General features: G+C 48.7%; 4 protein-coding genes across 4 annotated transcripts; 3 read left to right on the plus strand and 1 right to left on the minus strand.

Annotated features, from left to right (window-relative positions):
• The first annotated feature begins 6 nt into the window (after positions 1–6).
• Positions 7–3,653, plus strand: EI90DRAFT_3151924 (Utp14 protein-domain-containing protein). The gene is made up of 8 exons (XM_039065751.1): positions 7–493; positions 547–1,053; positions 1,100–1,279; positions 1,382–1,459; positions 1,517–2,341; positions 2,400–3,023; positions 3,073–3,354; positions 3,407–3,653. Exons 1-8 carry the CDS (start codon positions 71–73, stop codon positions 3,440–3,442), a joined length of 2,955 nt encoding a protein of 984 aa, XP_038920392.1. The 5' UTR covers positions 7–70; the 3' UTR covers positions 3,443–3,653.
• Positions 3,654–5,395: 1,742 nt separating this feature from the next.
• EI90DRAFT_3041784 (uncharacterized protein) lies at positions 5,396–6,540 on the plus strand. The gene is made up of 4 exons (XM_039059133.1): positions 5,396–5,446; positions 5,499–5,563; positions 5,623–5,900; positions 5,963–6,540. The coding sequence occupies exons 1-4, from the start codon at positions 5,422–5,424 to the stop codon at positions 6,255–6,257; spliced, it is 663 nt and encodes a 220-aa protein (XP_038920393.1). The 5' UTR covers positions 5,396–5,421; the 3' UTR covers positions 6,258–6,540.
• EI90DRAFT_3151925 (GTP binding protein) lies at positions 6,291–8,123 on the minus strand (the record flags this gene model as incomplete). Its single annotated transcript, XM_039065752.1, has 11 exons — positions 6,291–6,538; positions 6,599–6,678; positions 6,733–6,814; positions 6,868–6,963; positions 7,021–7,169; positions 7,219–7,320; positions 7,360–7,486; positions 7,537–7,674; positions 7,733–7,814; positions 7,873–8,004; positions 8,057–8,123. The coding sequence occupies 11 exons, from the start codon at positions 8,121–8,123 to the stop codon at positions 6,490–6,492; spliced, it is 1,104 nt and encodes a 367-aa protein (XP_038920394.1). The 3' UTR covers positions 6,291–6,489.
• A 516-nt stretch (positions 8,124–8,639) lies between these two features.
• On the plus strand, positions 8,640–11,780 carry EI90DRAFT_3144386 (muts domain V-domain-containing protein; the record flags this gene model as incomplete). The annotated part of the gene is made up of 10 exons (XM_039065140.1): positions 8,640–8,771; positions 8,827–9,230; positions 9,254–9,639; positions 9,689–10,148; positions 10,203–10,312; positions 10,366–10,511; positions 10,567–10,656; positions 10,706–10,851; positions 10,881–11,481; positions 11,544–11,780. The coding sequence occupies 10 exons, from the start codon at positions 8,640–8,642 to the stop codon at positions 11,778–11,780; spliced, it is 2,712 nt and encodes a 903-aa protein (XP_038920395.1).
• Between the last annotated feature and the right edge of the window lie 464 nt (positions 11,781–12,244).

Consider the following 12,244-nt stretch of genomic DNA (forward strand, 5'->3'; position numbering starts at 1 on the left):
GACTCAGTTCACGTAAAGGTCAACACGTCAGCCTACCCAATTTATTCGGGCTCACCCGCTCCCACTCTTCATGGCGAAAACTGGCCCCAGGTTCTCCTCCAAGCGCCCGACGTCAGGGCCGCGCCGAAAGGGGCCCAAATTGCACCCATCGTTACTCAAAAATATCTCTAGTAGTCGGAAAAAGCCTTTCAAGAGGAACAAGGATGCTGAGCCCGACATCCATAACCTTTACGAGTATGAGCCTTCGAAGGACAGACGTGCCAATGTTGGACTAGCTCTTGATAGAGATGAGTTAGAAGGGGCTGCTGGTGGTCTGTCCGATGGTGATGGTTCTGATAACGAGATGAACAATATTCTTCAGCGTCTTGTAAAGAATATCCAGAGCGATGCTGGCGTTGTTGAGGATGAATATGACGAGGATATCGACTCTGATGCAGCCATCGAAGGGCAGAGCGATGAGGAGGACTATTTGAATCCCACTTTTGATCAAATCGTATGTCTTCCCATTGTGCATTTTGCTTCATGGTGCACTAACTTTGCCCATAGTCTCCAAAGAAGAAGGGCACTGCAAAATCATCAAAACGTCTTCTTAAGCGTCGTGAGGTGACTCTGGATGAAGATGGAGGTGACGTAGATGTGGCAGAAGATGAGGACGGAGAGAATGAGGATGAGGACAGAATTGGCACAATTCCTCTGTCTAAAATGCTTGACAATGGTGAAGAGGAAGAGGAGGACGAATTGGAAGAGAGGCCTGAAGCTGCCCCTCTACCCAGAGTGCTTGACGATGCCAATAGGGAGGGCTCTGAAGAAGGCCTCAGCGATGATGATGTGGACGAAGATAGCGAGGACGGGTCGATGGAAGACGAGGACCGCCTTCTTGATGAGGATGCGGAGTCTTCGGAGGCGGCTGTGTCTAAGCTCGATGCTTTTATCGATGGTCTTTCGGACAAAAAGAGGAAAGCAGACTTCGACCCTTCCAAAAGAGCTAGACGCCGAATTTTGCCTGAACGTACCGAACGCGGGGGTGAGGGGCATTCGTCGCAACCGGAAAAGGTTTGACATAGTCCTTATTGTTATCTCATCCGTGAAGTTGAAAAAGGACCCTACAGACAAAATCGACCTCAGCGACCTCCTCGATGGCCCTTCTCACAATACCTCCTTGGGAAAATCTGCCAAGCTTCTTCAATCCCAAAATATCAATGCTTATGTTGCACCGTTGCACAAGCGGCAGCAGAACCGCGTGGACCGCCAGGCTGCCTATGAGGCGACGAAAACAAGAGTCAACAGTGGCAGCCAATCATGAACCGCATTAAAGAAGTATGTGATTACAGGCCTATTAAGAAATATACGGAGCATCTGATCGTGCATTTTTACTTACTAGGCCGAGCACTTGTCCTTCCCTCTCCAAAAACCTCCTGCGGCGCGCCGCACGGTTGCGAATATCAACTCAACATTTACGGTAAGCTCCCTCGCCTCCCCGCTTTTCTCATGACTCATCTTCAATGAAATCATACAGCCGAGTAATGGGATGGAATCCGCTGTCGATAAACTCCTTAGGGATGCTGAATTGCTGGAAAGCAAAGAATCTAAAGACGCACCGGCCAAGAAGGTTACTATGAAGGAGGTTGTTGCATGGCGGTCGAGACTTCGACATGATCGTGAAACCATGTTCCGTGCCGAGGCCAAATTGAAGCGGATGGCTAAGATTAAGTCCAAAATCTACCGCAAGATTCAACGGAGACGGAAAGAAGGGGAAGCTCTGACTTTAGAGGAGATGGAGGCGTTGAATCCGGAAGTGGCGGAAGCTGAACGGATGAGGATGGAACTAGAAAGGGCAAAGGAACGGGCAACGTTGCGACATCGGAATACGGGCAAGTGGGCGAAGAGGCTTGCTTCCCGGGGTGTAGATCTGGACCAAAGTGAGAGGCATCAATTGCTGGAGCAACTCGACAAGGGCGAGAAGTTGCGCAAGAGGATTTTAGGGAAGAAAGGGAGCGATGATGATTCCGACGACGATGGCGACGATGAGGAGGATATTGATGCCATTCGAGAGAAGGCGTTCGATGAATTGAAGACCCTCGAGGACGACCAGAAAGCCGCCGACGCTGACGGGTCGTCTAAGCAAGGTTTGATGGGGATGAAGTTCATGCAAAAAGCTGAGGAAGAGGTTCGCTCCGCGATGCGCACACAAATAGACGATTTTCGGGAGGAAATGCTTCGTCTTGGGGTGGGAGTAGATGAATCTGGTGAGCTTTCACATCACCAGGAACAAGACGCCTTAGCCATGGAGAAGGTTGGTGGCAACGCTGGACGGATGATTTTCCGCCCTATGGCTCCTTCGGTAGGTTCTGAAGCACCTGTTCACGCATCAGCTTACTCAACTGGGCCACGTTTTCCAGACGCCTGATGAAGATGGTCCATCGAATGAGACTGGTGCAACGGGCCTAGTCAATGGGGCCTCGATAATGGATCCTCCCCCTTCCCGGCCCGATACATGGGTATCATCGGTCTCATATTCAGAACCCGTTCCTAACGTGCAGAATCCTTGGCTCGCGTCTCTGGAGCCTTCTTCCTCGAAAATCACCCGGAAACGCAACGAGGTGGTTCTTTCTAAGGATAGTTCCGCGGAAGTGAAGTCGATTGCGGCTACGAAGAAACACAAGACTAAAATGGCCGATGCTCGTGCTCAAGCAGAGGAGGATGCCATAGTCGAAATCTCATTGGATGCATCGGACATGATCAGGAGCGAAGCACCACCCAAAAGTTCCGTGGGGGAGGGCGAGAAAGACGAAGCGCAACCTGAGGCTTCGTCAACGAACTCGATGGCAAAGGTTGATTCGGCGTTCCAAGATGACGGTGAAGAAGACGAAGAAAGACCCTCGAGAGGCAAAGCTTTTGAACAGAGGGATCTTGTAGCGATGGCCTTTGCGGGAGATAACGTTGTCGAGCAATTCAAGGAGGTGAAGCAGAGTGTAATAGAAGAAGATGCACCGAAACAGGTTGATACTTCGCTCCCTGGATGGGTAAGGCCTAATAGTCCTTTCTTAACATATTCTGACAATCTAGTTTTAGGGTGCATGGGCTGGAGCCGGGATGAAGCTAAAGGCCCCGCATCCGAGATTCATCAAGACGATTCCTGGCGTAAATCCTGAATCTCGAAAGGATGCTGGGAAGGACTTCGTCATCATTTCAGAGAAGCGAGATTTCAAAGCACGCAAGTATCAGATCAAGGAGTTGCCTTTCCCTTACACAGGAGATGGGCAGCTGAAGCAGTTACTCGACACTCCACTTGGACGGGAATGGAACACTCAAACATTTGTCAAAAAGGCCACGAGGCCGAGAATATACACTAAGGTTTGTCGAATATCGAATCTTGTGCTGTTTCTTACTTACATCTCCTTTGCAGCCCGGCGAAGTTATTGAACCCCTCAAGAAAATGTGATGATCTTTCGCATCCCGCATGGTTGCACGTACAGTACATCTTTATGGTGATAATTCTTTGCATGCATTCATACCCCGCCCAATTCTACATTTATTCTACTACCACGTTTGTGCCACTGTGGAAGGCAACGTTACTACATATTGGTTGAGGCGCCAATTGATGTACAAATGCAAGATGCAAATAGCAGTATGGCCGGATCAGATGTCTTGAGAAAATGATTACACATTAAAATTCGAGATAATCATCCACGGCCATAGGACTCAGGAAGCACCGCATCCCGTCTGATCTGCGAAGTTAAGTCGAGTACCGCTCAGTTAGTACCATGGTAGGTGACTACATGGGGATCCTGAGTGCCGTGGTTTTTTTTTTTCTCTCTCTCTCTTTTTTTTTCCTTTTCCTTTTCCTATCTCCAATTAAACTCACACGCCGCACTTTATCGATTGGACTAGAAATGACGGGTTAGTGGTGGCTAATAATTATTATATTGATTCCCAATTAAATCCACATCTGGAAAGCACCTTTCCGATAGAGGAAACTACAGCGATATACTGATCAATATCACTCATTCGTTGCTTGATGTACATACAAGATAATAAACAATAAAAGACAGATGCCTAGTTTGAGCCTCTTTCCCTCCAATCGTTCTCCCTATAGCGCTACGTCTACCAGAAGCTAGAGTACTAGTCCTAGATGAATACTGGCCGGATGTACCAAGAGCCGTTCGATGACCACCAGCATGACCCCAACACACACAGGGACCAGCGATGGGCTTCACATCATTCCGATCCCCTCTCATCCCCAGTACTACTAGTAATGCTGCCCTCCCAGATGACTTCGGGTATTGGAACGGAACAAGGGTACTACACACAAACAGGTATCGAGTAAGGTGTTAATATATTAATTATAGTACTCACCTACCGGCTCAACATCCCATCTTCTCTAGGTTACTGCCAACAATCGGAATGCTAGAATGATGATGCGACTCCTCTCTGGGCCGTAAGAAGTCGGTAAGCCCGCCTTTTAAAAGTGATCTGGCCCCCTATCAGACCATCCCTGTTACCCAGAAAGCCACCAGGCGACGTAATGCGGTAACCAAGCTGTTGGCCAAGCTACGGAGTCGCAGATGAAGTCACTTATACTGACTGACTACATGTCGACCAACCGTCATGAGCACTAGTGCACAGGCAGGAGTGTTGGAGATCACCTATGGTGAGTGGTCAACAAGATGGCCAGCACACGTCCACCAGCCTGAGGCTGATAAGACTTCATAGGTCGTCAGATATTACTACGCGTTGGACAAATGCCGCCAGGATGACATAGATGCCAAAACCCGGTGGGAGGCCCCCTCCTCAAAATACATATAAGCCTGCAAGCCATTTCTCGAGGCGATGTCCGGCCAGCTCCCTAAATTCGCGGTTAATCGGCATTTGTTGGCATCCAGAGTCGTGGCACACACAGATGAAGATATTCCCACGGCTTTTGCGTTTGGCCATGGGAAATTCAGGAGGACACAATTCTGATAAGATCGAAGCTCATTTCGGCTTGTAATTGGTGTTTTCTGAAGCACAAATGGGCTTTCTGGTTGCTGTATTCTTAAATCTCCTACATTTGGGACACTTTTTTTAAAATTGATCACATTGCACACACGGCCTACTTTGGCGCTTTCCAACTCATGTTTCATGGAGATTGGTTGAGAACGATATCTGTTTTGAATTACCTAGCAATAATGCCTGTCCCATTTATGAACTACTCGCTTTACCATGCATACAACGTGCTCGTGCGATGAGACTATGCGGGACTCTCTTGGCGTTTCATCGTTTTTTGCGTCAGGCTGGTCATGTAACTTGATTAGATTCATGTATGATATTGCTTGGTTCGCCTTTTGGCTTAATCGGCAGCTGTCTGGAAGTAAATATCGAAATACACACACGCTGGTCAACGTCGGGCCGGATGCAAATTCGTTACCAGCTCATCCACTCATGCCAACTTGCGCTATCTGTCAACGTAATTTACAACTCTTGCTCTAATGGGGTCCTTCTGACCCTAACATACAGAGGCGCAACGGCTCGTTGCTCTGGATGCCAGGAGATCTATTATTGCGGAAGGCAACATCAAAAAGAGGCAAGTTCTGCTCGAAACAGGAAGTGGACCAAGAGATTCTTCTTACTTTTGTTCCAAAGGCTTGGCCAGGCCACAAGGCTGACTGCATGCGCACGCAGAAGCAGAAAGCATCAAAGATTCGACCGCCTCAGGGACCAGATCCTTCGTTCACTCCAAAACCCGACCCTGGAGCAAAAGGAAATATCCATTACGTGTCGGGCCCCAGTTTGTTTTCCCTCGACGATCATTATGACGATTGCAAAACGGTGCACTCTGCTTACGGCCGCCTCATCGACGCCTATCGAATGAGAGTCGAAGACGAATATACTTTTAGAGGTGACATGGACGGGACAGGTTTGTGTCGTTTGGGGGTGCAACCCGAGAACCAGCGACGAGCTGACTTTCTCCACCGCCTTTCAGCTTGTACGGTGGAACGGTGTCAAATCCGATTCGGCATTTCAGAGAATTCGTTACGAAAGCTCAACGTCGCAACAGACAGCTGATGTCCGCTGGAAAGCCTGGAGCACTTCCAGGCTGGTGGAATTCTGCGGTAGATAAAAAAGCGATCGAGAAAATGGCCCAGGAGGACGATTGGTTCAACATCAAATACGCTGTCGAGAAGAGTGATATCCAAGAGCATTACGGTAATTCGCTTATGCCGATGAAGCTGAGGATTCTTGGGGAAAGCATCTGTGGCAGTCTTTACGATTCCTGAACCCTGTTCTTTGCTGGTACCGTTCCGGTTTGGAGGGAATAAGGATAAGCTGTTCCATTGGAAATCAAGCACATAGCAGACATAAATGGTCAACAGTTAGAAATAATAGCCGAAAGAAATAACGAGATGACAAGGCGAACACCTGGACGAAGCCAGCCGAAGATACAGGCGGAGGAAGAAAAGGATGGAATGTGGGGTGGTTTGCTCCCCAACAACCCTAGCAAGCGCTTTTCTAGTATTCTCCTTGCGAATTCTGAGCAGCAAGCCGACTCTCGAGATTTCTAAAAATGGAAAGGATATTAGAATAAACCTTCACATGCTAATGTGCATGAGAATCAAACCTGAGTGATTCCTCCTTCGCAAGGAGCTCTTGACGCCTCTCGCTGATCTCTCTCTGGACACGAAGTTCGATTTCGCGGAGCTGCACCAGAATGTTAGTTTAACAAAACATACTTGAGCTTTGAAAGCTCCCCACCTTCTCTTCCTCCTTGCGAAGCTGCTCCTCCTTGAGGCGCACGGATTGGGTAGCGAGTTCTTCGGGCAAAATTGATTGATCCCTGCGGGTAGTAGAAATGAATTGATGGAAGAGGGTGGAGAATCTGAGTCTTACGTTCGGTCCGTGTGCACAGTCTTCGATAACTTCTCCGTGCGGTACGTCTCGTACATAACATCATGCGTCAATGATTTCAGGTCAGTCAGGTGTGTGCTAAGTGATGGGATGTTTGAGAAAAATCTGGTACAGCAGGTCCAAGTTCGAACGTACTTCAACAGTGCACTACGAAGGCGGCTGAAGTCGGAATGTTTCGGGTTGTCAACTTCAACAATACCCCAGGGGTATATGCGGGCCCGCACGAGTTGACCCTCGATGTCAATTTCATCCTCAGATCCAACGATGGCAAACGGCAGCAAGGCCTGTAAACGGGGTTGGTTTGTGGAAAGCATTAGGGGAATTACGACTTACGCGTAACTCGCTGTTCTCCGCGATGGTATCCTCGTCATCCTCCTCTACATCATAAGGGAAATTGTACACCGGGATACGATAGTGCTCAATATCTTCCATGATCTAAAAGAGTGTAAGCTCTCGCACAGGAAAACATCAAACAGTACATGCCCGCTTTTTGAAAGCCCGCAACTCGCTGGGGATAAGTGCATCAGCTTTCCCGATTACAGGGATTACATTAACGCGGGGAGAGAGACGCCGCATCAGCTCAATGTCCATTTCACGGAGCCTGACTTAAGAGTTACTAAGTGCGGCTTATCCAAAAGGCATTTTACGTACGCATGCCCTGTGGGAGGGATAAAGTACAACAACACATGGACACGGTTGTCACGGAAGCGAGGATTTCGTTTGATACGGGATTCCTCGGCCAAGATGTCGTCGTATTGGCGTTCGAGGTGGCCAACTATTTCCTGGAAACTGCAGAGTTGTCGCAATCAAGATGGGGTGCTTTCAGTGGTTCATTAGAACAACGCACGCGGACTCATTGTCGATGTTGTCACCAAATCCGGGAGTGTCTACAATGGTGAGGGCAATCCGAACTCCATCCTCGTCAAGTTCTGCCGCAACAATGGCGGTCAAGTTGGGGCGAGTCAGTATAGTTGCGAAAGGACGCACCAACGGTAACCGGCTTGATCTTTATGCCCTCTTCCACATGAGCGGTCTCTGGGTTATCGGATATTTTATGTGACAAGACTTGGGACTCGCAGAGGGTGTTCACGAATGTTGTGCGGCCAGTGCCCGAAGCGCCTGAACAGGGAAAGTGAGCATCGATAGGAGACAACCTGCTTGTGCTGCTCACCTACAACCATAAGAGTAAATTGTACACCCTTCTTGACATTCTTACGCCCCCCACGTCTGGTAGCCATGGTCAAGGTGAACGTTTATGTGTTGAGTTGATTCAATTGACCGTGATTTCGGCAAATGCCGTGCCCATCCAAAATTTTGTCATTCAATATGTACTTGATATTGATCCAATGCATATCCTTTGTCGTGCTAACACGCGTCGCACAATCTTCCAGCGCGCTTTAGTTGCCTCACGACTCTTGTCATTTTCCCCTCAGGCGAAGACAACCATAAAGTCACGGTCAAAGAAGAAATATTCTGAACTTCCAACCTCACGCGTCCGTCCGGATGGTACATTGGCAGAGCCGTTGAGCGATTGGACGGACAGCACCTTTACATATGGTTCCAAGGACTCGTCTGGGGCCCCTGGTGAGGATTATTACTTAGGACTGGTGAAGAAATTACCAACGCCATTTTAGCTGGTGCAATAAGTGGTTCAAAACGCGTAATCGCGTCTTCTAAGAAGAAAAGCTCGAGGAAAGATCCATCTGCTGAACGTATGCCCATTGTGTGATGGCAGCACTTTTCTGCTCATCGACATGGTCCACATAGCCATCCTTGACGGCGGAAACTCAAATGTTCCTCAGACTCAACTTGCTCTAGATATTCGATTTAACTTGGCCAGGTTCCCCAACTGCATATTGCTTACCCGAGTTGGCCAGTTCTATGAAGTGCGTTCAGCCTCTCAGACTCATACTTGATAATCATATTGGACCTGATATGAAGTCTTACTTCGACCAAGCACCTGAGGTGGCACGCTTACTGGATATCAAACTCACTTCGCGACGTTGGGGTGGCTCACGCGTTCATATGTGTGGATTCCCATTGGTGCATCTAGACCGCCATTTGAAGGTTCTCGTCTCCCAGAGCAAGCGCTTTGTCGCTCTTTGCGAAGAATTCAAGGTTCCTGATGGCTTTGAACGAAGAGTGGTTCGCATTGTCACTCCAGGGACACTGATTGACGAGTCATTTCTCAATCACTACGAGAATAATTATCTGGTCGCAATTAGTACGGGAGACTCGGAAGCGGCTGGCTTGGCGTGGATCGATGTTTCTACTGGAGAGTTCTTTTCACAATCTTCCACTATTGGAGAGCTTCAAAATGATCTTGCTCGGATTTCCCCTCAGAGGTTGTCTTGGAGGAATCTCTAAGGACTAATAAGAACCATCCTCTCCACCATATACTGGGTGATGACTTCTCTTCTATCACGAGTTACACGAGCTTTGACAATGAAGTTATCCCTTCACCTACTGACGGAGTCCCGGCATCTACGACTTCCATATCTTATGGCCAGGATGAGCTGGCAGCTGTCCGTCTGCTTACCTCGTTCCTGCGAACCCACCTCCTCGAGACAATGCCCAATCTCCCAGCCCCGGTCCACCAAACTTTCGAAACTAAAATGCAAATTGATTCCCATACGATCGCTGCGCTTGAGATCAAACGAGTCATTCGTGACGGTGGAGTTAAGGGCAGCTTACTCAGCACAATCAAACGCACTGTGACGAGGAGCGGCACTCGCCTGCTGTCGCGGTGGCTATGTAATTTGTGTCTCTGTTAAAATTATGTAGCACTGATCACTCGCCCCAGGCTCGCCTAGCACGTCGTTACCTGAGGTTCATGCCCGTCAAGAGCTTGTGGCGCTTTTCAAACGTCGGCCGCATCTTAGAGCTGATTTAACTGCGATTCTTCGATGCATTGGAGATGTTACTCGCATCGTTCAGAAACTCATGTTCCGCAGGGGTGATATCAGCGACCTTGTTGCAATGAGGGAAACGATTCAGGCTTGGATCTCGATCCGAGAACGGGTTTTTCTCGAGGTGGAACAAGCCAAGGTTGAAAGTGAGGAATCTGTGCTGAACTGGGCTTGCATACTTGGTTTGATGGACAGAATGGTGAATATGGAACAGCTTGCTACACTCATCGGTTCCGCCATCAGTGATATGGAAAAGTTGCCGAATGATACAAGCAGTGAATTTGACGATGGCGAAGAAGGGAGACTACCACCCGAAGATACTGTGGCCTTTATCGGGCAATATGACGCTCGCAGGTCATCCTGGACTATTAATCCGAAGTGAGCACAGCAATGTCACGTTGTGCGCAGAGGTGACCTGGTCTTCAGTTTCTCCCCAGTGTTGCAGGGTTTGCACCAGCGCTTGAACGAGCTTCATGATGCACAACAAAAACTGGAGAAGTTGTTGCAAGGGCAATTCAGTGGGTCTCTTGCAAGGCGTTCCACCAATATTCTCATTGTTGACGTCACGTAGATGTTCCGTCCCTGACCCTTCGAGCGAATCCGCAACATGGACCTCACGTTCATATTGCGAAGGTACGGAGGGACGGCCCTCGCTTTGAAGCTTCAGATGCCATTCCGATTTCAAGGAGCAAGACCACGAGCACATATTTTCTCAAGGTTGGCGACGTCTGAATTATTTTTCCCTCTACATTTAACCATACTTTCATTCCAGGAATGGTCACAACTTGGGTCCGAGATTATCGATACCCAAAACCAATTGTTCCTAGCCGAACGAAGCGCGCTCGAGGACCTAAGAAACGAGGTGCGGTACCTCATTTGGTATTTGTCCGATGATTTAGCCAACCCCACAGGTCAATGCTCACGCAGCGAGCTTGCGGAGGAATGCGAGCCTGATTGATGAATTAGATGTGCTAATGGGCTTCGCCGACCTTGCACACGAGATGAACTTTGTTCGTCCAACCCTCTCCGATGAGCAAGTAACATTCGTACTCAAATTGTAGCAGAGCTTGATCATTCCTTCACCAGTACAATATTTCACGTCGCCAATGGTCGCCATCCGACTGTTGAGATGGGCCTTTTTCGGCAAGGCCGCACCTTCACTCCAAATACCGTTCTTTTGTCCCCCTTGTCCCGCCTCCATATCATCACCGGCCCAAACATGTCTGGAAAATCTTCCCTTCTTCGCCAATCAGCTCTCATAGTAATCCTTGCGCAAGTCGGGTCGTTCGTTCCTGCCGATAACGCACATATCGGGATAGTGGATGCGGTGTTTACTCGTGTGGGTGCAAAAGATGACTTGTATCGAGATCGGAGCACGTTCATGGTAGAAATGCTCGAGACTGCAGAGATATTGAAGAGAGCTACGGACAAGAGTATGGTTATCATGGATGAGGTGGGGAGGGGCACTACGATCAAAGACGGAGTTGCTATTGCATTCGCCACAGCATGGCATTTGTACAGGGTGAATCAGTGCCGAACGCTGTTCGCAACACATTTTCATGAGGTGGCAGATATGTTGGGGTACAGAGAAGACAAGAATGCACCGGCTGACGGAGAGGGAGTGGATGAGAAGGGGAATGCCTTCCCTTTTATCAAGTTCTTCTGTACGGGGATTGACAAGTTCGAGGTAAGTTTGTCGCATCCGGTACGCCTTTCATTTGCTAATTAACCCTATTTGAACGCCCTCAGGACGGGCGCTTTTCGTATTCGCACCGACTGCGGCCAGGGGTGAATCGAGATAGCCATGGAATCGAAGTGGCCCAAATGGCCGGAATTCCACTCAAAACTGTCAATGTGGCGTCCAGGGTACTGAAATGGATGGGTTCACAGGAACAGCATTGGCTTTCCAGCAGTGATCATCTCCGTATTCTCGGGTCAGATTTGATGCGTCGTTCGGAGGCAGAGACCGATCCGACTGGCACCTAGTAACTTCTCTATCCCAACTAGTTTGGAGTGCCACTGCCCTATGTCTTGGTGGCTTACAAGTCTATGGGTCTTCCCGAATCCCCAAGCAAGGAGGTTTTAGATCCCCAGATACGTAGTAGCCATTAACGGTAGAAGACTCCCTCTACCACGACTGACTCCTTCCTCTACAAGTGCGTCAGTGCTTTGCAGCCCCATCCAAAAACAGGCAGACCATCATTTGACTGAGCCATTTCTGGCGTTTATCCAGTGCAAATGCTACTATCAGCTGATAAGCTATGGCCGCTGACAAACTTATGAGAAATGAGGCAAGTGGTATCGGCATCAAGAAACATAGAAACAAGCATCTAAACAATAAGCGTTACCGTTGGATATGACAATCCGCGAGAGGGACTCGCCTTCGTATTCCCTTCTGCTGACGCCTTAGTACATTCCATCGCATTGATTCTCTTGAAAATTTGGCACCT

Source organism: Cantharellus anzutake, assembly GCF_015039405.1.
Source record: "Cantharellus anzutake strain C23 chromosome Unknown EI90scaffold_8, whole genome shotgun sequence".
Taxonomy (NCBI): Eukaryota; Fungi; Basidiomycota; class Agaricomycetes; order Cantharellales; family Hydnaceae; genus Cantharellus; species Cantharellus anzutake.

Bases quoted from the DNA above. Each gene is read 5' to 3' on its own strand.
- EI90DRAFT_3041784 (XM_039059133.1), top strand. From the start codon at position 5,422: ATGCCAACTTGCGCTATCTGTCAAC. The intron at 5,564-5,622 runs GCAAGTTCTGCT...TTTGTTCCAAAG, and splicing joins GAAGGCAACATCAAAAAGAG to GCTTGGCCAGGCCACAAGGC. The intron at 5,901-5,962 runs GTGTCGTTTGGG...ACCGCCTTTCAG, and splicing joins GACATGGACGGGACAGGTTT to CTTGTACGGTGGAACGGTGT.
- EI90DRAFT_3151924 (XM_039065751.1), top strand. From the start codon at position 71: ATGGCGAAAACTGGCCCCAGGTTCTCCTCCAAGCGCCCGACGTCAGGG. The intron at 1,460-1,516 runs GTAAGCTCCCTC...GAAATCATACAG, and splicing joins ATATCAACTCAACATTTACG to CCGAGTAATGGGATGGAATC. The intron at 3,024-3,072 runs GTAAGGCCTAAT...ATCTAGTTTTAG, and splicing joins ATACTTCGCTCCCTGGATGG to GGTGCATGGGCTGGAGCCGG.